Source organism: Amblyomma mixtum, chromosome 2 (genome assembly GCF_055824585.1).
Source record: "Amblyomma mixtum isolate Tamu chromosome 2, ASM5582458v1, whole genome shotgun sequence".
NCBI lineage: Eukaryota > Metazoa > Arthropoda > Arachnida > Ixodida > Ixodidae > Amblyomma > Amblyomma mixtum.
Genome location: NC_143013.1, coordinates 25,673,677 through 25,698,593, shown reverse-complemented (window position 1 = coordinate 25,698,593; position 24,917 = coordinate 25,673,677). Strand labels below are relative to the sequence as shown.

Below are 24,917 nucleotides of genomic sequence, written 5' to 3'. Positions count from 1 at the left end.
TCATTCAATTGCGCACTCATGGGTCGGAAGGAAAAAACCAGTTCGACCAGCATTGCTAAACACTTTAAAATAATCTTGCAACTGTGGTACACTCAGCGCGTCGTCTGCTCTTATGGTCCGTCGCATCCGTTTGACGTCATCGGATCGCAGACCAGCTTGTAGCGCGATGCGCGATGCAAAACAAAAAGACGCCGGTGACGTCACGTGAATACTTTCTATAGTAATTACTGCTGCGCAATGAACTGCTAGCGCACTGCAAAAGCTTGCGGGCAGCAGCACTGAAACGTTTACACGCACTCCGCCGCTCCGGCTTACGAAGAATACCTCACCTTACTCACCTTACCTCACTTACTGCCTCCTCTCAGGTTTGCGAGTAAACATGCCCTTGACCAAGGAAACAAAAAAGAAACGGTTCAGTTAGAGTTGATTCAGGCAAGCCGTTGCCCATGGCGATCGCGCCCACTCACGCTCCCAAACAGCTCTCGCCGTTCAGTGCGCCATTGTTCAGTGCCCAGCAGTGCGTGAGAAACTAAGCCAGAGGCAGGAAAGACGAGCAAACAACAACAAAAAATGCACGGTACTCCTCCGCGCTACATTGTGCTCCTTCTTTGATTTGAGCATTCTAAGCGCGAAAACCAGTTTTGCGCGCATGAAAGGTTTCAAATGGGATGAGACGACAACTGCAATCAAAACCATTTCAAGCCTGACCAACGCCGTCTAGCATGCACTTTTGATACAGAAAACAGCCTAGCACGGGCCCGCGCACAAAGCGTACTGTTTCTCTTCTGCAGCCCCGCTACGGTTCGAAGCGAAACGCTGTAGGGCTTGGGTGAAATTGCTCCTTTCGAATTCGAAGCGCAGCATATACTTCAAGGCCCACGCCGCTACGACCCTTGCTTTCTCTTAATTCGCTCTGTCTGTGCCTCGTTGTTTCTGGCGTAATGAATGATCTGCGATCGCTGCTTTCCACGCTGCCTCGGGACGTGACAGAGAGCACGCAAAGGACAACGACTTCGTGCATCGAGAAACGAAAAGAAAGCACAACGCAACCCGGCGCCCAGCTCACGGAAGGGCTGAGGGTGCGATGTAGAGACGGCACGCAGAAAAAGAAAAAGCAAGAAAGAAATCAAGAGCACGCAACGTCACGGATCGAAAATGAAGCAGGGGCCAGCAGCAAAACACAATCACGACTGGGCACGCGCGGGGGAAGAACTATGCGAAGCCAAACGAAAAGGAACGTGGGCGCACGACGTGCACGACGAAGGGCGGAAAAGTGCGGGGGAGCGAGGCACAGGGACGCCAACGGTGCACGAGCCGCGCACGGCGACGACACCGCGCTGGCGTTAGGAGAAAAAGATGAAAAGAAGAGGAGGGAGCGGCCGCAACACGTGACGCCCGCTGCGCCCACCGCCGTGCATCACGTACAAGAAGAAGAGCGCGTAACAGCCGACGTGGGTACAAGGGAGAAAACGAACGGGAGAGAGACCTTGAAAGAAAGGAGGGAGGTCAGACTCACCCGTAGTGCTGCTCTCCATTCTGACGCTGCCCAGGGTCACCCTGCGGAAGGCGACCTCCTTGGCGCGCTCCAGACCGGTCAGCTCGGGCGCCGTCGCCTTGCGCGCGGGCAGGGTCTGTCCTCGGTCGCAGTCCTGGACGCTGGGCGGACTGCTGTAGGTGACCGTGAGCGCGCTGCGGGCCCGGTCGCGAAACGCGGGCGACGCGGGCGCCGACAGCGACGGCGTCAGCGGCAGCTTGGAGTCTGGTAGTAGGAGCTGCTTGTGGGTGGAAGGTGGGGGGCTCTCCTGCGGCTGGTGCTTGGGCGAGGTGGACAGTTGGCGCTGCGGGCTCTGGCGCTTGGTGCGAGGGAACGGCACGGGCGGCGGAGAGTCGTCGGCCGTTGAAGACGACGCCTGCTGGAGTGGCGGTCTCCCGCCGCCTTCGGCGGAAGCGCTGTCGCTCGAAGAGGACAGGGAAGACCCCTGACGCGGGAGCTTTCGGCCCGGAGCCCTTAGGGGTCCTCGGAGCGGGGCCCAGCGGACGCCGGTGGGAGGCGACGGGCAGGCAGCCGAGGACAGGGGCGGAGTGCCTTCGGACGTGGGCTTGCTGGTCGCGGATGACGCCGGGAAGGGCGTGGCCGAGGAGTCGGCGGCGCTGGACACATCCGAGGACAGGCTGTCCTGGCCGGTCACTGACTGCGGGGAGTCCGGGCGCGGAGCGGAGAAGCCGGAGAGTCGCGCTGGAGGCCGCAGCGCGTCAGGGGACGCCGTCGGCGTCGTTCTGGTCATAGGCGGCGTCTTGGGGGCGCTGTTTCCAGGGGCTCCTCGGGCACTCTGCGGCGGGGCCGCGGCTGCTGCAGCTCCTGAAGTGGTCGCTTGCTCGCGTCGGCCGGCATTCTCGGTTCGCACTATCGGGGCGCATTGGAGGGCGCGGCCCAGCAGGTCCGCGACGGGCGGTCCGTTCAACTTGCGGCGTCGACTAGACCGCCGGCACAGGTCCTGCATCCATTGGCCGGACGTGGCTTTGAGCTCCCTGCGCAAACGACGGGAGCAGGGCGAAATATGAAACAAAGCTCAGAAGATTCCACACTACACGTGTAAAAGTTGGTGAGCAATACAAACAGTTGACCGGCACTTGCGAGCATATAGAGTGTCCACAATGAGTCCAATACTATATGCAGCCCTACATGACAAGAACACTTTTTTTCCTTATACTTGAAACATAACAAAAGATGGTTGGTTGGTTTGTGGGATTTAAAAAATGCACGTAATACATCAACAAGGCGGCACCGTGCGACACTGCAGATACAGTCAAATGATAGCGCACAGTAACGAGACTCTAACACCGCAGCCATGTTACGTCAGAAGACCTACGACAGGACCTCAACCTTTCATTTCGACTACAGACTTCTCGGGGCTATATACACTTGACTAGCCGTCGACATAAGTGTGATCGTGTAAAAATTATGGCACCCGACTGCTCCATGTTCACTTCTGTGCGCCACAGAGGTCTCAATGATGAGCATATCGACGATTAATCAACACAAGCAAGAAAAGAAAACTGCGTACTTTTTTCTCCGATGTTACCTTCACAGTACGCCTCCGAAATTGTAAACAAAAAGCATATATGCAAGACCAGCACGCACTGCTGGATGCCGTTTTAACTTTTTTTTTTTAACCTAGCTAGAATACACACGCCTGCGTTGCCAAAGCACAATGGATGACCTGTGTGCAGTTCGAGTGCACAGCATATGTCTAGCGCGGGTTAACGCGCCCAGACAAAGCAAAAAAGAACAAAGAATGATGGCAGGTGCCAGCCACGCGGAGCAATATGTTATACGCGCGTTGGTCACAATTCAAGAAAGCAAAAGACGAACCCATCCACATCATAATCAGACCAAAGAGGCCGCTGTCCGCGGCGCCCATGTATGGAGCAGACGATGATTCATTCTCGGCTGACCTTTTAACATTCGCGAAGGGCGCAAGAACGATTGCGCTAAGCCTCAGGGATAAATGCTTTTTCTACAGGAGGCCTGCTCCACAGCCACCCTTGCGTAGCGGGTTCGGTCCATGTGTTCAAGGCAAAAAAGCCCTGCGCACATACCGCGTTAGGCCCACTCCCCGGCCGCCCTGATCGCGCGGTATCTCTCGTCTCGCGGTGCGCAAGCCAATTTCCAACTCGTATTAATGAACTCTGTTGACAGCCGACCTCCGGACCTTCGCTCGCAGCGGACGCTAGACGGCTTTGCTCGAGTTTTGCGGGCAATGCGTTCCATTGGACAAACTGGGGCAGCGTTCTTGGTATGGCAGCGTCAAATAAAGAATAAATGCGCCTGGATACACTGCTCTGATTAACAACATTCCAACTCTCGCCTGCTACCACCATGCGAGCATTTCGGGTGCAAATAGGAAGCAAGCGCGCAGCACACAACTCAGTTTACACAGCTGACATTGCCCGGCGTTTTTACGAGCAGACGTTGGTCTTTGTTTTCGGTTTCGAGGAAAGGAAACGGCGCAGTAACTGTCTCAAATATCTCGGTGGACAACCGAACAGCGCCGTAAGGGAGGGAAAAGGAGGTAGTGAAGGAACTAGGGACGAAAGAGGTGCCGTAGTGGAGGGCTCCGGAATAATTTCGACCACCTGGGGATTCTTTAAAGTGCACTGACATCGCACAGCACACGGGCGCCTTCGCGTTTCGCCTCCATCGAAACGCGGCCGCCGCGGTCGGATTCGAACTCGAATACTCTGGCTCAGTAGCCGAGCGCTCTGACCACTGAGCCACCGCAGCGGGCCAAGCACACGTACCCGATAGGTTTTTCGTCGCTCAGATTTAACCACATCGTCCAAACATACTCTTATCAGCTTCCAGCCGATGAGATCATTTTCTGCTTTGTGTTGTCAATTTTAATTAGAGCAATGTTATTCAGTGACCATCCAACTTCGAACTTAGTACATTCCTTGCAGATGTATCAGGGCTATCTTGGGGACACAGAGAAACCAGTCGTGTTCTCTTTATAAACGCCTACGACCTTGACCGCACCTATCATGTGGTTGTAAAGGTAAGATAAGCTATGTACGATAGCAAGACGCAACGTTTTACAAGATGACAGCTTATGCGTGACATAAACACCGTGTCCGCAATTACGGCGGATACCTTTGTACACTGTACACCTGCCGCAAATGCACGTGTATTCGTTTATTTATGAATACTGTCAACCGTCATTTGAGGGTCATTACAGGGAGGGAAAATGAAGAGAAAAAAATGCATATATAACCATGAAATTACCGCTAATACGAAGGTCTCCGCAGGTATAGTGTCAGTGGTGCGTATCATGGGCGTCAGGTGCTGCTGAGTCAACTATAAACCAAATAAACAAAAATTACAGCCCATTAAGGTATCGCTTCCGTAATTATACGCGCTCCGTCCGATAAAAAGGCCACGAGACTACACGGGCAAAATCCGTTTCAAACAATCGACGCCTTTGTCTTTCGGTGCTATCACAGCAAAACCGAGTGAGACGTCAGCCTCAACATATACACCACGCCCCGTACAAAGTACAACCTCCGCACTCAATATGCAGATCAGGACATCGTGGCAGGCACGGCTCGACACAAGCGGATATTCAATAGAGCACGCGGGGTCTTCCACATAACCGCTCATTTATATACCACGCGGCTTGGCACACAACACACAGCTGCTGCAAGTTCGACGGCACAATACCTCGCAAGCGAGATGAGGCGCGTTCTTTCTTTGCGCCCGTTTTCTGCCACCTCTCGCTCTTTCCCGCTCTAATAAGACGACGTGACTGGATAGTTTTCGCGCACGCAGATTCGCGCGCATCTCCGCAACGAGGTGCCACGAGGACACCAAAAGCTCGAACCAAATGCAACGCGCTCTAACCAAACCATTCGCTACACTTATCGCCAACGGTGCCAGCGAAACGGTCGACCCTCCGACGCCCGACTAGCCCCTCTCGCGGGCATCGTCGCGGAGCGGGACCAGCCAATGCAATTTATGCGCATGAACTTCTAGCGCGACCCACCGCCAGTTCTTTCGTGTGGGCCTCAGCACCAAGCAGAAGAAAGAAAAAGAAAAGACGCCAAGCCCACACAGAAAGCCGAGAAGCTGGCAGGCATCACATGGTAGTCACAGGGACCGCATCCTCTTACGTATTCATGGCGCACCGACAAAAGGCATCGAGCGCTGCCTGAATCGCGGCGCCAGCGCCGACTTGACCAGGATGTTGCCTTGGAAGGCGGCCAGCCAATTGACGACGGACTTATAGCAGCGCTGGATGGATCAGGCTTTTCAGAGGAAAGCGTCCGCCGATGCTGCGCGCGCCCTGAACGTGGCGCTGCTGCAGTGGAGGCGATGACTCATGCGCGCACCGATCGGGCCTCGTCCTAGACGCCGCCGCCTTGACCGGGTAATAGGCGCGACCGGGGGCACAGGGTAGAGCCTGTCGCCGCGGCGAAGAGATGACAAGAGCCGATAAACCGGTGTCAGGAAATGTGCACCCCACAGAAGCCGCTGAGTGTGCTCGACTTTGTCAAACGCGCAGTGCGCGGTGGCTTAATAGCCTCGCGGCGAGTCGACCGCGTTGGTAAAGCGTGTCACGTAAAATTCCGACGCGCAGACAAGACCGAATGTAATAGGAACGGCCGTTTTAATGAGAGGAGGACGGCAGAAAAGGTGGTAGCACGCGTTCGCAGTGACAGGGAAACGAGCGAGTGTTGCGACAGCGACAAGCTTTCCTCGATTGGCGCACGGTAGTTAATCCTACGTCCGATCAAGTTATTCAAACTATCCGAATGCCACGCGAACACGTGTGCATTTCTCAGCAAAAAAAAAAAAAGAAAAAAAAAACGGGCTAAAAAAAAAAAGCGCAACGATCAGTGCAGTATATACTGTCTTGCGTTTCATATCGCTCGTGGCATGAAAAGAACTCGAGGATAAATACGGTGTAATCTTAATTGGATTCGATATCGCGACATCGTGTTGCGGCACGAAGGAATGCGACGAGGACATTCTATTCCGAGTACCTTTTCCTAAAAAATAAAAAAAAGGCGCAATGTAACCTAGACGTTAGCGCAGCAGAACATTAATGTGCGCGTACGAGAGGAACAGTACGCTTTTGTTCCGGGACACGTTCGCTTGAACCACGGAACAAAACGTTCGGCACTGTGTAGCGACACACGTCATGAGCTTCGGTTTGGTTTGGTTTATGAGGGGGTTTAACGTCCCAAAGCGAATCAGGCTATGAAGGGTGCCGTAGTGAAGGGCTCCGGAAATTTCGACCACCTGCATGGTTATTTAACCTGCACTGACATCTCACAGTACACTAGCCTCTAGAATTTCGCCTCCAGTGAAATTCGACCTCCGCGGCCGAGATCAAATCCCCGTCTTTCGGGTCAGGAGCCGAGCGCCAACCACCGAGCCACCGCGGCGGCTCATGAGTTTCGGTATGAATATAAACTGACAAGGAAGAGGGAAGGAGACCGCCTGTTGTACTAGAAAAGTGAAAAAGAAAGAAAAAATTTCCGCGGATTAGGCATGGGTACCAAGATATAGAAGTTCAACATGCAGAGATAATAAGCGCAGCTAGAAACTCAACATCTTTACTAAAACAGCCTGCGACGAAATCATAATTTTTTTCAGTGACGTAGCCAGAACAGCGCAAAGCTTTTCCTCCAGCAGAAACAAATGCCGCTGATGCTTTCGCCGACCGCGCAGCCACGAGAGAGATTCCACAGCTGTTATCGGCAACCGATAACAACAAGCAGCACAGCACGCAAAGATATTAAAAGAGGAATAACCAGCCCAGCGTTTGTTTCATGGGCGAGCATGATTCCGAGGCTATAAAGTAAATGCAACGAGTTCCCAAAGCTCCCACACCTCGCAGGTCCGTATACATGGCCTAGATTTGAACATTCCCATTTATTTCGGGCTACAAATAAACCCGCTTCAGATGTGGGAGCATGCGAACGAAATAAATGAGGCGAAGTCACTAGGTATTCTCGCGTTACACAGCTGCGCATTGGCTACGAGGCACGTTGTAATGAAGGGGAGAGAGAGGTCCACACTCTAGACACGAACCAGCCTGTATAGGAGTAAAGAGGGAGTGAGCACTCTTACTCTCTCTTAGGGGCAAGGTATCTTTCTGAAGTCCCGGGGTAGATTACCATCACTAAATTTACGGAATGCTTACTCTTCGCAACGAAGGCATATTCCGACTGCAAAGCCCATAAGTTGTTGCAGTTAGCAATGGGAGGGGGCTTTTAAGCGCAACACCGGAGGTATTCAGGTTAGCAAACATAGCAGATTGAAACCTGAGATTGATTAGAACAGGATAGCCTGTCGATACCAGGCAAACTTCAGTTTGTCCTCAGTACCTCTTTAAGAGGACGGCCCCACTGCACGCTGCCTTCCACTGTGTTCAAGCGGGTATGGGTGACAGCGGCGCACAGCCGTCCGGAAGCGTCAGCGACTCGAAAGCGCGCACGATGGCCGCCGCAGCGTGCATGTGCCTGCTGCGCCCAACAATGCCGAGACGAAGGCGGCAAAAGCAAGAGCGGCTCGTCGCGGGCCGCGTAACTTGATTATGGATGCCCCTTTCTCTGCCACCGGACGGACCCTGCCTGCAGGAGAACAACGGGCGGCGCTATATATCTCCGGTGACAAATCGCATTATCCCGCTGTGAGAGCTCGCCCGGCATATGTGGCCCGCGCTACTTTCGCACGAGGCGAGACACCGCCCGAGCTTACACACGAGCTCCTCCTAAGCGTTAGAAAGTCTCACGGACTGAGTTCTTACTGCTCGGTTTCTCTTGACTGCAGCGCGCCGGTTACAACAAGCAGAGAGTTCGCGCGGTATACGTCTGCAGGACGAGGTCGCGAGTGCGCGGGCGATGCTCTGGGGTAATGCAGAAAAGAATGCCTGGGTTCCGCCTGCGTGAATGAATAAATGTGCCGCTACGGCTCTGAGGCAGCATTTCTTTCCGGCAAAGCATCAAAATCCACTTCGTTGCAGGCACTTGGTGAGATGGCCTTGCTCGCCGAAGTGTGATTACCTACTACACTCTAAACATGAATACGCCTATATGGTAGTAAAAAATGAAGTAAGTTGTCCTCTAACGCACCCCGTTTTGTAAACGGGAATGCGCTATAGAGACCCTTATTACTCCTCGCTGTTTAGAGTGTAGTTATTGTGCACTGTGAGAGATATCGCCTCCGGTCGTTCGTCAGGTACCGCCAAATTTTCTAACACAAGTAAGCGTACGCCGCTTGAGAAGCCATCAAACGATCCCGAAATATGTTAGAGAAGCCCTGTTGCATTCCTGCACAGGACTTGTTGAGTTTTAACTCACGATGATTACTGGAGCTGCGTTGACTCTGAATTGAGTGAACAGACGAGCATTTATACTGAACTCAAACTGACGAACCCGAAACGGCCATTTCCGACAGTGAATAAGAAAAAAAAAAGTCAATTTTCGGCCAAAAGTTTTGGAAAACGTGCCTCGTTTGCCTTACGAGGGTGGTCACGGCCGAACACACATACATACGCTCTGCGACCATTCGAATAATTCGGTCACAACAAGCACTCACGACTTGTCAAAAACCTGGGACACTTCTAAATACGGCGACCCGTCCAAAAGAGGCGGTGGATCTTCCAGGAAACACGTGTATAAGAAAAGGTCGCACGGTGTACAACGCGGCCTGTCCAGATGACGACGCCTTTTGTTGTCGACGCGCACAAGGCGGGGGTTCACTGCGCGCGGCCACACCGGCTCAAAGGGCGCAGCTCCACGCGGCCGCCGACGAAACAAAAGGGAGACCACTCGTGCGCGGTCTCAAACAAAGCAGGAAGCCCGATGCGGCGAAGCCGTGCGCATCCAGGCGACGCTAGCGCTGGCAATGGCGTCACCGCGAGTGCGCGCGCTTCGCAACAGAGGCACGGCCGAGCGAAGGAGAGTTTTGAAGGAGACGAGGAGCTCGTCGATGCGGATAGGTGGCTGCGAGCCGTGTGCGCCTCGCAACAATGAGCTACGCCACCGCTGCGACCACGCTGTCTCCGACGAGCGTGGGCGTCACCCAATTACGGAAGCGTTTCGTTGCCCGGAAGTTGCATGACGCGAGCCCCTCGCTCGTCTCCGCACCGCTGACGCCCTCGTTGGCGCCCAAAGCTCTTTTTTTAAGAACACAAGCGCATTCTAAGACGCGGAGGCCAGATCACCAGGGCACCACTTTTGCGTCCGCACTGCGGAGCTCACCAACAATGCTCGCCTGGATAACGATCAAGTTTACCTGGATAACATCATAAAATTCGCAAGGCGGTTACCGCTGTGTACCACTATATTCGGCGACAGGTTTTTGCAGGGGTGAATGTAAATAGCGTTCATGAGTTAACGTGTATTAAAGCGACAGCTGTTAAAGCCATGCTGCCGTGACGTCATGCGTGACGCTGCGGCATAATCAGTGCGGCGCGATGTTACGCCGACAACGCCAGAAGCGGGAAACCTGCCCTTATAACAGCTATAGCTGTCAAAGAATCCCCGTATAGATAACAACATACGGCGAACTCTGCATACATGGCCCCACCGGCAGGACAGGTCATCCACGTAATCCATGCAAGCTTGATAGAAAAGGAGGAAGCAGCAGAAGAATGTGATAACCTTGAGCTCCCACAAGAAAAAAAGCAAGGGAAAGGTGCGGTAATTCGTTACGAATTCCAAGTGCAACCGGTGGCAATGCGTCTGCAGCCATTTCTCCCAGCGTTTCAGGCGCGTCTGTAATTCGTTTTAAACGACATTTTGAGCTGTCTGCAGCGCTCACACGTAACTTGTTTCCAGCACGTTTCTACTAAGCATACAGCGCTGCACTCGTTTCCATATAAACAGTTCTGAATGGAACCCTAATGACGTTGGCCAATAAGTGAGGCTCGCCTGTCTTTTCTTCAGTGTGGTCAAATCCAAGCTTCCACTCCAAACGAACACAATCAATCAATCAATCAATCAATCAATCAATCAATCAATCAATCAATCAATCAATCAATCAATCAATCAATCAATCAATCAAATCTTAATTTCAGGCAATAATATTTATGAGTATTTAATGCACGGGAGGAGATGACCGAATGAATGCCCATCTACACTGTCATCGTGGCTCTAATACGAGCATAAACCAGCACATCACGCGCAGTATGTGTCTGCGCACACTTGCGCACCCATTTCAACGAGGTGAGAGCTTGTCCAGCGATTTCTCAGGTCCGGTTGCAATGATATCCCGCAGGGGGAGGCTTCCGTTTCCAGCGGTCACGAAACGTGTTTTTGCGCGTCGTCCGGATTGCCTCCCGCTGGGGCAAGCCCATACATCACAGCAGGTCTGGACAAAGGCACGCATATGCATTCTCGCTTCGCTATCGGCTCTCTTCATTGCCAGCCCGAACGAGTGCGCTCTTGTCTCGCACGACAGATCGAACACTCGACTGAGATCACGAGGTAAAAATACTGACGCAGTCGGCAGCATGCCTCAGATTACACGTGTTTGTTTTCCGCGAACACACCCACCGCGCAGGTAGCAATGCTGCCAAAAAGTAAAAAAAATAGAGCTGATATTTTCTCCGCACTAATTGGAGAGTGAGAAATAAGTTTCGTTACGCAGAAGGAGTAGTTCGCTAAAAAATAATAATAATAATGACAATAAAAAAACGAATCTTCACTCTTTTGCATGGGAAAATTTTCATTCCCTTCATTCATTTGTTTGTTGTTTTCCTTTTGTCCGGCATACAGAGTTTCTAGACTGCGAGGTGGCATTGACAGTTAATTTTACTTTACGGATCGCTCGAAGCCGCATGTGAGCTAGATACAATTAACACCGTGGTAAACTGCCGCCTCAGAAGTCAATGTGTGAAGCTTTTCGCACTAAAAGCAGACAATCTCCGAGACGACCCGGTTACGACAAACAGCGAACATTTTTTATATGCGAGCAAAGCTCCCTCCTAGACATAACATTTAGAAAGGAACGCTGAGAAAACTACATTAATTTTCAAAGCCTGCACGACAAACTGACAGGACTGAAGACTCGAGTTAGTTCTCTGCACTTTTTCGACCGGTGGAGACACGCGCATGACGGAACAGGTGGACGCGTTAGAATTCACTCCATATATCTAATCGGAACATCAGATCTCGCCATGACGATAAAGAACGCCTTCACCACCATCATCATTATCATCATCGCGATGAAGCGTCACTAAGAACGAGGCAAACAAATGGGCCAATGAAGACGAAGCGGATGAAGTTCTGAACCATGGACTGAACGATCGAGTCAAGTAGACCAGCTGTCTGCGTATGTGAACGATCGAGCCTCACCCCCCAGAAACAACAATAAAACAACAACAACAAAAAAGCAGGACAAAACAGCAAAACCGGAGCGCTGAAATCGAAGCGCGCGCAGCATTTTCAAAACCCGGAAACTGTCACAGGTTCGTTCTCCACGGAGGTACGTACACACACAGTCCTCATTCGCGAAGCAAACAGGTGCGCGAATCTGTAACAACCAACAAGACGAATAAAAGCGCACGCCAATAAATAAAACGGGCCGAACCCGAGAGAATTGCAGAAAGTGGGAGTAAAACGCGCGGGCCGGAGGAGTTTTAATGCGCTCGGGAGACCGAAACAAAGAGACCTGCCCACTCACTCTCGTTAAACGATGCGCGCCCGGGCGCTCAACAAGAAAACTTGCTGCGCTGCTGTAGCTGCCAGCGCGGGCTGGGTGGAGTGCGTGTGTGGTGTGTGTGCGTGTACGCCTACCTGGCGACCGTTATCGCTCACAGCGAGCTGCGAGGCTTAAGCAGCGCGCGCTCGGAACAATGGCCCGGCTACGCAGATGGAAGAACCGATAAGGGGAGAGAACCGCCCGACTTTGCAACTCCGTTATCGGCGTCTCGCGCACGCATGCAGCTGGCGTCATTATTACGCCGGGAGATGGTTACGTCGTGCCTATATTTATTTTTTTCCCGTATATGTACACACCTCTGGCTGGAGCAGAGCCAGCTTCGGGCAGAGGCAAAACGATCACAGCGAAATGAGAAACCTGCGGCACAAGTTTTGCCGCCCCGTACTATACGTTCGGGATACTCCAGATCGCCCCGGGTTTCTGTGCGCCCGTACGCAGACGCGCGTTTCAGCGCTGAGTGGTACGTAAAGTTAGAAGTAACACGAAATGGAACATCCAGTTCGCGTCTTGTTATTCCTTAAAGTTGAAAATTTCCAAACTGCTTAGAAAACTGAAAACAAAAAGTGCTTCTCATTCGTGCTTGCAGGGTCCGGGGTTCGAACCTGAGGCCACTGCCTATCAGGAGCAGACGCTCTACCAATTTCTTGACGGCTATCATATGGTAGGGCGAGACAGAGTTGATGAACAACTCGATGTGGGCACGGAGTTGGTCCAATGTTTAAGGGAATCCCGCAAGATGGAGCAGATCTGTAATTAAGGAGTACAGTCGCACGTCGTTATAACGAAACGGTTTATAAAGAAATAATGGATATAACGAAAGAATGACGATTCCCCTTGGAAGCTCAGTCAACACGGGCTATAACCAAGTTACGGCTATAACGAAGTAATCGCCGGGCACCTTCAATTTCGTTATAACGGGGTTCAACTGCAATTACTCATTAGCATCTACCTATCTGCCCCGGTCCAGAACGAGTTATTTAACTACGAAGAGTCTTTAGGAGCAGTTTAGCTTTCCTCTGTAGCTATATGACTCCTTTCGGGTAGATGCTAACGACTAACTACTCGCTTATTGCAAATCTATTCCACCTTGGGTGATTCCTCTAAATAACCGACCATACTTGCAGAGCATCAATTGGTTAAGTCCTCATAATGTGTTCCGTGTTATATTGGCGCCAGCTACAGGGCAACAAAACACAGGTAGGAGGCGGCTAAGGAACCCAGGCTTCGCTAAAACGCTAAAAGATACATTTCGTCACTATTAGGACCCGTTCAGATGATGGGTGCGTTTAGAGTCGTTTGTATGAATGAGGATTTTTTTTTTTCAAGGTTGACGTTTCGAGTTTGACGGCTTTGGTTTGGCACTTTTGCCTGGTATGTAGTATGGTACTTACAGGAGGACTCCAACGAAAGCGAATGTGAACCGCCTACAGCGGGTTGAGTAGAACCGGGTGGCGCCATCTGTGAACCGCTTCTAAAAGTACTTTATATACAGGGTGTTTTTTTTTAGAAGGTCCAAAATTTAAAAAAAAAGGTAAACTGCTTTAGATTTATTTTAGCACTGGGGATATACTGGAGGCTACGGCGGGCGCCAGGCAAGAGGAAAACTGCTTTAATTAGTTCGCTGATTAACTAAACATGTTAATTAACTTGTCTAATTTTTGTTTTAGGGGATATGTTGTATTCGCAGAATTGGAGATCGTCCTCTAAACAGTCCAACCGAGAAAAAACAATTTTAATTAAAAATTTTTCACGCACGTTACGAGGCGCGAAAAAGTCACCCTGGTAGGCATCTTCACACCGTAACGCAGCGGCGGGAGCGCCTCTGACGTAGTTCACTCCGCCCTGCGCTTTGCGTCAGGCGTCCCGGACTGGCGGCCTGCGCTATCGCTGCTTATCTCGATTCGCTCCGCGGCCTCACGGAATGCCGCGCTGGAACAAAAACGTATTGACACAAAGTGCAGGGCGGAGCGAGCGCTCACAGACGCTGTGTTACAGTGTGAAGCTGCCTACCAGGGAGACTTTTTCTCGCTTCGTTACGCGCGCAAAAAATTTTTTCATGAAAATCTTTTTTCTTGGCTGGACTGTTTGGAAGATTATCTCCAATTCTGCTAATACAACATATCCCCTAAAATAAAAATTATAAAAGTTAATTAACGTAATCAGTTAATCAGCGAACTAATTAAAGTAGTTTGCCTCTTATCTGGTGTCCGCCGTAGCCCTCAGTATAGCCCCAGGGTTAAAATAAATCTAAAGGAATTTACCTTTCTTTAAAAATTTTGGACCTTCTAAAAAAAACACCCTGTATATATATATATATATATATATATATATATATATATATATATATATATATATATATATATATATATATATATGTAAGCGTTCACAGCCTGTTCCTCTCCACGCGATTATGCACCTGCAGTGTGTATGTATTGTGCCAATACCACTGCCAGGCGATAACGATAACAAACCTACACAGCACCGAATGCTGTGCACTTGAGTCAATGCACTTGCATCAGCCGCGCGCGCACTGCGCTGACTCATCTTAAATGTAGCGCCACTTGATCAAAGGTAGAGTGGCTTCAGCTCAAGGGCTGCTCCAGGGGAATTCCTGAGAGAGAAAGAGCCACCGTTCCCTTTCCTCAATGGCCGCTCTACTTTCGCGCGCCAGGCAAGATCGTGTGGCGCCCCCTGGACGGCACCGTCGGAAGCACTGCGGGTTTCTTGGACGCGGTAACTTGGAGCAGCGACGAAACCGCTTCACACCGAAGGCGCCGATGAACGCAGCGTGCGGCTAGAGTCACTGTAGTCACGGTCAGCTAGCCTAAAGAAGACCAGGGCTGCAATGTTGCGCGGCATTCAAAGGGAAGCGAGTGGTCTGAAAGTAAAAGATGTGCGTGCTTCATAGCGCTTGCTTGATAGCTCCAAGTAGCATCGAACATTAAAATAACATTGTAAATTTGTTTCTTAAGCTGCAGCAACGTCACATGTAGCTTTGGAAGGTTACAATAATGCCAAAAATGAACAAATAATATTAATTCGACATCAAAGGCATTAAAACTGAAAGCAAAAATTATAATGCTGACTTCTAAATGTGATTGTAACGTTAAAAATTAACAAATAACGTTATATGTTGTATCAAACATTAGTTTAGAATTAATTAAAAAAAAAAAACTTTTTAGATATAGTCACCTGAACGTTGGCATAATGTTGGAATCACAACTATGAAACAATATTACAAATATATTTCAGACACTCGGTCCCACAACTTTTCTCAGCGTTCATAGAGAAAAGGTGTTTTTCAACTAGCAGCACTTGGCAACTAAATCTCTTGGACTGAGCCTGCGAGAGATTGCATGCACATCCCCAATATTTTGTAAGGAAGCTTTGCTTATTACCCATTCGCGACTACTACTCATGGGACACCCCTCATTAAGAACAATTTCTCGCCCAGTAGCACCAGTAGCTACAGATGAAGCCCGACACTCGCCGCCATTAAGAATGTTTTCTCCCTTCGAACAAAAAAGGACTTTTTTCTTTTTTCTTTCCTGCATCTCTTCAAAATTTCACAACGTTCCGGGCACCCACAAGCCGCGGTGGGCAACGATGGCTAAACGCGCACGAAAAACGGAGAAAAATGACAACGCGAACCTCATTCTCAACGAGGTTAGCAAGGTTATCCAAAGCGCGTCGTCTCGACTTCCCCGCATGACTCTAGATGGCGCTACCAACCCACTTCCTGGCTCGGGCAGTCAAACGGCCCCGCACGCTCTCCGTTCGTCTCCGTCTCATTCGCGTATACAGGTGCACCAACAGTAACACGCGAGCGGTAGCCGTACTGGTAAAAACTAGAGTTACTGTATATGCCTTTGGTAGCATATACAGTAACTCTAGTAAAAACTGCATGCCAGCGCGCTCTATCAGCAGATGCGCAGCTCAGAGCGAGGGGGCTTCGGCACATCAGGCTCACCCACCTTGACGATCTATGCTCGCTTTACCGCCGGCATCAGCGAAACCACGCTGCTACCACCACTGTTCGCCAGAAGCGCTTGCAATGCTTCAAGCAAGGGTTTATTATTTGCCCGCATTTGCAGAAAAGCTTATCTTCGACGGCTTGCGCTTTCTGCTTCGTCAGGAATGCGACCATTTTCAGTATGCGTGACCGTCGTGGTTTGCGCTTCACTTCGCGGCGAGTTTGTACGGCAAGTGCGGTTGAAATTTCGCTTGGCTCCAAGGAACGCATGAAAAAAAAAAAAAAGAACAGCATAAAAGCATGGCTGCGTCGTATATGCGATATAAATACATGCTCAAAATATAACCGAACGAGGAAGGCCTATTCAAGGAGAGACAACCTTATTTTCTATGGAGATTTGTTTAACTTTGTTTTCTCAAGTGTAAGAAGGTCAATCTGTGCTGAAGCAAGTGGCCTTCAATTACCTCACTTGATAAAGACAACGAAGCCAACGTATGCATGCTATTCTGTATTTCACAGCGCACTTGCGAAACCGATGCAGAAGCGTTTATACTTCATAGGGCAACCAACTCGCCGCCGAGTGAAGCGCGAACCACGGTGGTCATGCATACGATGTTGGCATTCCTGACGAAGCAGAAAGCGCAAACAACGCATTGAGTCGGGAGCGCTAACGGGCGGTATACGTATGGATAATCCGCCTGAGTAAGTCTCGAGGGCCTCGAGTAAAGTCTATGAGTTAAATCTTGTAGACTCCAGTTGCCCCTATTCGCTGCGTAGGTGTTATGTGTGAAGAAAGACATCTCCGCCATTAATTAGCAACAAACGTTACCAGAGCAATAAAATCCGAGACTTCCTGCATGCAGTCCTATGGGTCGAGAAAAGAAATCTTCAGCCACTTTTCTACGACCACGACTAGCAGAAAATGGAAACACAGATTCAAGCAAAAAGAACACGGCCGTCGATGTTTAATAACGGAGCGCATTGAGAGAAAGTTATCGGCGGTATAGGTAGCAAGCAATGCAAAGAGACTGAAGACCAGCATTGCCTGCATTGGTAACGGTTCAAACTGCCAACAGCGGGTTGAAAAAGTAGAGATCGCAGTACGTGAGATGCAGCTTAATGTGTGATAATGTCGGTATGGAAACCTTCGTTCGAATCGAGCTCTTGGGAGCTCATTTAGTGTGCACCACAAGTTGACCAGCAAGCTCTACAGTAACGTTGAAGTTGACCACTCGTAGACGGCTATAAAATGCGTTATAATAAACGTTACAAAAAACTGGAACAGAGTGAGCGTTGCCTTACGGACGGCATTACCAGGACCCCAAACACGCCGCAGTAAAGTACGTTCTGCTCCCGCGAGCATGCGAAATCCCCTCCAACATAAAATCACTCTCCACGAATGAACTGCGACGGAAAGCGCCCTCCGGCTTAACGACCACGTATATGGACCACGCATCACGACGGACGGACGCGAAAATGGAGCCCCGCGGGCGGGGAGTCCCCCAACCGTGACCGAAATTCTTCAACGGCGCCGGGCCGTAAACCTCCTTCAACCAAACGTGTCCAGTTTGCCAGGCAGTTCGGGGCTCGCAAGTTCAGGGACTCAGCGGACCATTTGGACGCCCCACGCTGGGTTTTCATTTATTTACACGCTTGAAAGTAGGGTTCGAACAGACGAAAGCGTGCCACGGGAAAGCACGAAAGAGTGAGCATAAGAGACGAGAAGAAACCGAAAAATAGTAAAATGGGGGGCCCCCGAGCAGTAAATAAAGATGGAAGCTAGGTGCGGGCCTTACTGTCGCCGGTACATGGACGTCAATAATGCAGTCGGGAGAGCGCAAGGATGAAAGGGACGCACTCTGTGCCTCCATGCGGTATGCGGTGCTGCATTCCGAGAAAGCGAAAGAATGCGGCGGCGAGTGCCGCCTCGGCTGCGGACCTTAGACTGCATGTTCGACACTAGAGGTGCGGCGGAAGGAGCGACGAATGTACTGAGAAGCCATCGAAATGATATGCGTGGACGTTACACGCCCATGAATACACGCATAAGGAATGAAAGAATAATAGATTTCAAGGTAAAGCCAGAATCAATCAATCAATCAATCAATCAATCAATCAATAAATCAATAAATCAATCAATCAATCAATCAATCTCTATACAGTAATCCATGCGCCTAAAATCACCACAGCATCCCTCCCCCTCGCGCATCAGCTTCTCCGCATTACTTACGTGGTCTGCAAAAAAGAACTATGCAACGGAGCCTTTGGCAACCACGCTATGCTTCTGTGCTCTGCAGGGAAACCGGCCTACGTTACTGCCCCTTGGGTGTCACGCGGCGAAGAGAACCTTAGCGTTACCATGTTCAGACAACAATTTATTATCTACTATCGAGCTCCCTCCCATTTCTCATACACACGTATCCTCGTCAGTCATCAAGGGTGTTTCAAAAACAATTTAGCTTGTGGGACAAGCCCGTTAGTCATCTAGTGCGCAATACGCATGATCTTGACAGTGACGTGGGGCATACAGTGCAAGAGCTTTTGAGTCACGTCTTTGAATTACCGCCGGAGGCTAAATGCAAGGCAATACAACTTTTTTTTTTTTTTTGTGCGAACAGTTTTGCTGCAAGGTAAAAAAAATTTCAAATTACCGACCATGCATTTTCAATTGAAAATACGAGCCCGCATTGCAGAGCCATGCACGGTACTATAATTTGAAGAGAACCAGGATACTACGAACCCGTACCACCCGCCGAGGCTTCCCTCTTTACAAGAACCGACACTGAAGAATTGCTCTGGAGGGAAATTACAGACCTGTCGTGCAATTCAGTTCCATAGATCATGCTTCCCCTCGAGAAGGACTAAAATATGACGTCTCTATAGTACGGCGTGCCGAGAATAACTTATTCTGGACAAAATTCCCTGCACCGAAGCCTTGTAGTCTCTTAATGCGACAGTTAATATATGACACCTCTATTTAAAAGCTAATATAAGTTAACCCTAAATCTCACCTTACATCATAGACTTACGCAGTTATTTGTTAACTAACCATACCGACTCTAAACTGCCACGAACTCTAGAAGCCAACTGCGAAACGTTAGTGTGCGAAACGTTAGTGTTAAAGCCTGAACTTAAACCTCCATATAATCTTAAAGTTAACCTAATCTAACCCTAATATATAAACAGTAAACTGTCATGAACTAACACACTTAATGGTTAATTGTTACTGTCTACACATTAAATCCAATCCAACGTTGAACCGTTTAACAGCGCTAGTGTGTACGTCTGTTACTGCGTATTTGTCTTGTTTGCGCTGTTTTAAGAGGCCTAACCTAACTAACCATATGTATGGTAAACTGTCATGAACTCCCGCAGCAGACATAGCCTTCTCTGCGGTAAGCTTTTGTCCAGGGCCTCGAAAGAAGGCGGCGAAGTTCTGTACGGGCTGGCTCGAAATTGGTAACGTGAAGAGTAACGTCATGCTTCTCCACACAGCACATTTGCCGTGCAGAGAAAGCAGCTTTGCCGTCATAATCACACTATGGTTTATGAACAGCAAGAACGTTACTAGAGAAGTGCGAATAATGCTTATATGAAAATATATAGAGGAGTACAGCATGCCATGCATTCTTTTTAATACGAACTGTGCCATCTACACGGTACTAATTATTCGAAGAGAAAACGTAACACACCCGTGAATGCCGATTCCTCGATGTGTCCGGACGCAGTAAATAACGCGACAACGCAGCGTGAGTCCTAAACACGAAGGAAGGAGTGAGAGGGCATACAAGAAGTTATCAGAGGCTTGAATAAGCGCGCCTGCAGACGCCGTCCGCAGGCGCCGCCCCTGAATACGCGACTCATAAGTGACCGCAGTGCGACGACTCCACGGTCGTTGCTAATAAACAAATAAATAAAAAAAACTCTTAGGCGATCCTCGGCGCATCGTTTGAATGGGTTAGAAACTTCTGTTGCTCCTGATTATGCTGCAGCTCCGGCTTAAAGCCATGACGAGATAGCAGCGTTAATAGGTTAATGCCCATACATGCGGAATTGGTCATTCTCGACTTTACATTCATAGATCCCTGGAACTCCCCATATACCACTCCTGGAGCAGTGGTGCAGCGATTAAGCGATGCGCCACTGGCCCACGATAGCAGGCGCTACCACCCGTGGGACTTGTGAGACCCAGACTGCTCTCCCCGAGCAACGTTCTCGTGACCAACCGCAAACTGAACTGCCACCAGCCACGGTGGGCAGTTTGTTCATAACCCGGATGGGCAAGTTTCCACCTGCTACAGGTGACAGACTGTGATGACGTCACAAGGTTCGCCCCATGTCACGCGTGACGGCGGTCGCCTTTCGCACTAGCAGAAATCCACCTAATGTCAACGTATTTAAACGACTCTATTTCGGTTTAATTAATTTTTTCTTCCATTCTTAGTCATTGCCTCATGCCCAACGAAAGAGGGGCGCGGCGCCACTTGCATCAATCACAATGGACAAGAAGAATAAAACTAGAGTGAAATCGAAATAGAATCATACCATGCCGGCCGATGAGTTGGCCTGGAACAAGGTTTCGGAGAAGTGGAGTTAGTCTATTTGTATATGGTCTTAATGCACATTAAAAATTTCATGCGCAGTAACAGGTAACAGAAGTGAACAATTTTCTTGGCGCAGCCGCTGTTCGCGTTGATCGTCAGACTGTTTCTGCGCGAAAATCTGCGCTTACGCACCGATTTTAGAAGTACCGACCAGTGTTCTGGCTAAATTAACCTTTTGAGGCTTTCCTATAGACACAAGTATCCGAACATATTTGTCTCGCAACACTGTATGAAGTGAAAAGTTGTTTGGCTCGAATTCACTTCGAACAAACAAACAAACAAACAAACAAACAAACAAACAAACAAACAAAAAAACTGCTCCTACTCGCTTCCTGATGCAACCGGGAAGGTTAAGCGTACCACAAAAAAACAAACGAAAGCCAACGCTTATTCTGTGATCGGTAGCGGGAAACCCCATGGTAATAACAAACCAGACCACGTTCGCGCCCTAACCTTATTGTAGGGCGAAAAACACACAGCACACGCGATTGGAAAACCCCACTGTTCGACTACACGGGGAAAAAAAAAGAACAGCGCCACACCGCCAAGACTTTCTTCTCCACCGCCAAAAAAAAAGAAAAGGTTCAGGACAAAAATGTGTTTAGAGCTCCTTAGATGATATGGAAGGTAACTGCGATTCTTATTAAGAACGAAATGAACGGCTATAGTTAAGTGTGTTAAACAAGTTGTCGCGTCACAAAGTAAGCGCATCCCCACGGAGCACTAGACAGTCATTTACAGCAAAGATAAACGCTTACATGACAAAAAAAAAAAAGAAAAAAACTCACGTGATGCCAAACCCAACAGGTCCAGGCATTTTGCGGAGCGCCGATCGTCTAACAACACTTCTCTCCAAGCAACTGTGCTTCAAAGTTAGTGACAACACACGGTCAAAGCAAAGCGCTGTCGAGCTCGAAACTCCATTCTAGCTGCGGACGGCGACCAGAGCAGACGCATCTTTTCACACAGTGCGCGTCAGGCAAGCACTGCCGTGCTCCGCAGTCATTGAGGTGGTGCACAGAGCTTCCGCGGCGCCGTCGGGAGACGCGCACCTCGTGGTTGGTCGATCCGAAAATAAAGCACCACCGGGAGAACCTTTTCCTTCGCGCCAGGAACAAAGAAAGAGAGAGGAAGGGGAGGGAGTTGGCGTGCAGCGATGTCGGTATCAGCACAGGCCACGGGGCTTGGGCCACGAGGTTCCGGCACGCAAAGGTGCTACCGCAGGTCGGCCCAGTGGCCGATTTCCCCTCGGCCCGAGAGGGAAGGAGAGAGGTATGAGGGGATAGAGAAGCTCCCGATTGGAGGACGGGGCGGTGCAGCAAAGTGGGAGCCCCGTTGCCTACAGCGGGACCGATAGGAGGCTCCATCGACCCGCGGCAACCACGTAGCGTTGTTTACGAATAGACGCGCAGCATGCGGGCGATGGGCCTATATATGAGCGCGGTATTGAATGGAATAAGGCTGTAATGTCGAGACTAAAGCTGTAATGCTGCAATGGATGTATTGCACACTCCAGATTAACAGCGACCGCATGTTCACGAGGTTCTGTACAGTGGCCAGCACGCATGGCCGCTGAGAAAATAGAGAGATCGATGCTGGAGTCAAACTGCATTTAACCGGTAGCGTCTAAGTAGTGCTAGCACCTGTCATCTTGAATGCTTTTTTATTTCATCCAGTGCAATGAACACCCAAAATTAATATTCATATTGTAAGATGGGGTTTATTGAAGGCACTGGAACCTCAGGAGTAGGGTAGCAACAGTCCGTGGTCAGCCAAGGCGAGCACACAGCACGCGCAGCGATGGCAATGCCGCCGCTATACAGAATGTTCGTCTTCGTCTTTACAACATAAATAATAATAATAAATGAAAATAAAGCCGTGACTCAGGTCACAGGGCAAGAACCTAAACAAAAACCTTAAGACCAGTGATTCAGTGTTCTAGTCAGTTATTTCTCTGAGTCTTTTTTCGCCGTATTTTTTGATTGTTCGTTTTCGTGTTCGTACTTGGTTGTACACTGGCCCAGAACGACGGTTTCCTGTTGAGGGACAAGATCACAAATGGACCCCGGAATGGGAAGAAGAGACGCGGTCGGACGCGGCATAATGGAGGCCCGCACCTTAAAGTATGCATTCAGCCGTGACTTCAATCTAATGCTACTTATGTGAGATAATATACACTCGCCTGGAGTCCGCACGGCTTAGCGCATCTCCAAGATTACCGAGGCTGCACACGACGAATACGAAAGCGAAAGAACAGCAGTTGCTGAAACGAGCGCGCTGCAGGAAGATGGCCGCTTTCTCCGCAAGACACTGCCTCAGCCTCTCGCTTCACCACACATTATCATTAACCGAAATGGAAAACCCGCCGTAATCTGCATTCAGACCCCGCGCAAATCAAGTTACGTGGGTGGCAGCACACTGACCAGTACAGGCAAGGTCATTGTATAACATTGCTTGCCGCCATCCTCATCTGCACCCCCTTCCCTTTCAGCATGAACACAAACAGTCCGACAGTCTCGGAGGCCATGGCCGAGTGCGGGATCGTGTAATTTACAAAATGGCAGCATGATGCCGCATCCTCCTGACGAAAGCATCCTGTGGCAACGTACGTAACGGACCCGGGACCTCATCGCATAACGTCTCCGCAATTCCATTTGCCTAGCGGAAATGACTATCGGGATGGTGTGCAGGTCGTTCTTTTCTCATGAATCGTCGATGAACCGAGTGCCGTGAAGCCTCTAGGTGGTGATGAGGACTCGCACCACTTGCACTGACAATCTCCCTCGCTTCGTCGAGTTCTCGGCGCACGATCAGCCAACACCACTCCTCCCACCAGAACAAATGTGCGCATTAGGGGTTACTGCTTTTGTATATTCGAACAAGCAGCGAAATAGTACAAAACTGCAGAGACCACACGCCCCCCCCCCCCCCCCCCCTCCCAACGCCCGCCCCTTCCCACCCCCTAATCCTAAAGGAAAAGAAAGGGTCCTCTCGTGTTTCGTTCTTTGTGCTGCCTGTTCTCCATTGTTCTGTTATCTGTATTGCTTGTTTGTTTTTTTGTATGTGTGGTGTGGTGGTATGGAGGGGGGGGGGGGGGGGGGGGGGGAGTGCTTGCTTGAGAATTCAGAACCAACAACCTCAATGTTTACACATGTGAACTCCATTTCTTGCACTGCGGTCGACAGCGCATCGCCACGTTTGTACTTTCCACTGCTGCACAGCGTTTTTCACTGCTTGTTTCAATACCAACAAGGACGCCCGGATCGGTTACGCGAAAGAAAAAAAAAATATCAATAATCCTCTCCGCCACTAGGAGAACGAACGAACTCCTTCGAGCTGCCGCGAAGGTGAGAATCGTATACGTCCCAGCAGTGCACAGAAACGCGTTATAGGGAAGCGTTTATGTCACCGTACGGAGAGCCCCAATCATAAAAGGAGTTCATATCGGCCAGGAGCACAGCGCATAGTACCTCTGGCTTCCGAATGTGCGCCGACAACGGCCTACATTCCTCGCGCTAGTCCACAGGAGCTCAACAGGCGCCATTATTGCAGCCTCCGTGCGGCTGACCTTTTCAACCGAGCTGCACTGCTTCCATAGGTACTCGATCATGGCCTGCCATGATCAGAGGGTATCCGTGCTGTTTCGTTCGCAGTGCTGCGTTGCGACTGTGCTGTTTAGCCACGAAACCATGTGCCTGCAGTAGTGTGGCTGTGGGAAAGAAAAAAAGAACAAAAAACTATGGGGACGCTATCGGGGGTAATAAAGCTGGAAGATGGAATGCGACAGAGCTATATTTCATATTTGTGCCAGCGTCTGTTGAAACTTATCATTATTTCAGGTACCTATAAGGACCTTTGCGGGCATAACATAGCGGTTACATTACATTACATTTCGTTACATACAGAAAACAACCAATTTACCATACAAAACACAAAGGGCTGAAAGCAGGAATAAGCAGGCTGAGAAGCCAGGTACAAATAAAGAGAAAAATGCGTGTTTGCGTCAGTTTTTTTGAAAATTCTCAGTACATCAACCGCCATATTCGGACTGCTAGTTGCAGTATAGCAGGTATCTACTATGCTGTGACGGTGCCGACATTTGCATATA

General features: G+C 49.9%; 1 protein-coding gene across 8 annotated transcripts in view; it reads right to left on the bottom strand.

Moving 5' to 3' along the window:
- The window catches only part of LOC149358740 (uncharacterized), a 441,725-nt gene that overhangs the window by 78,584 nt on the left and 338,224 nt on the right, over positions 1-24,917 (bottom strand). For all 8 annotated transcript variants that reach the window (XM_089570912.1, XM_089570917.1, XM_089570918.1 and 5 more), the window contains one exon: positions 1,517-2,529. In XM_089570912.1, coding sequence (XP_089427038.1) covers positions 1,517-2,529 — 1,013 coding nt within the window. The remainder of the gene's footprint in view (positions 1-1,516; positions 2,530-24,917) is intronic.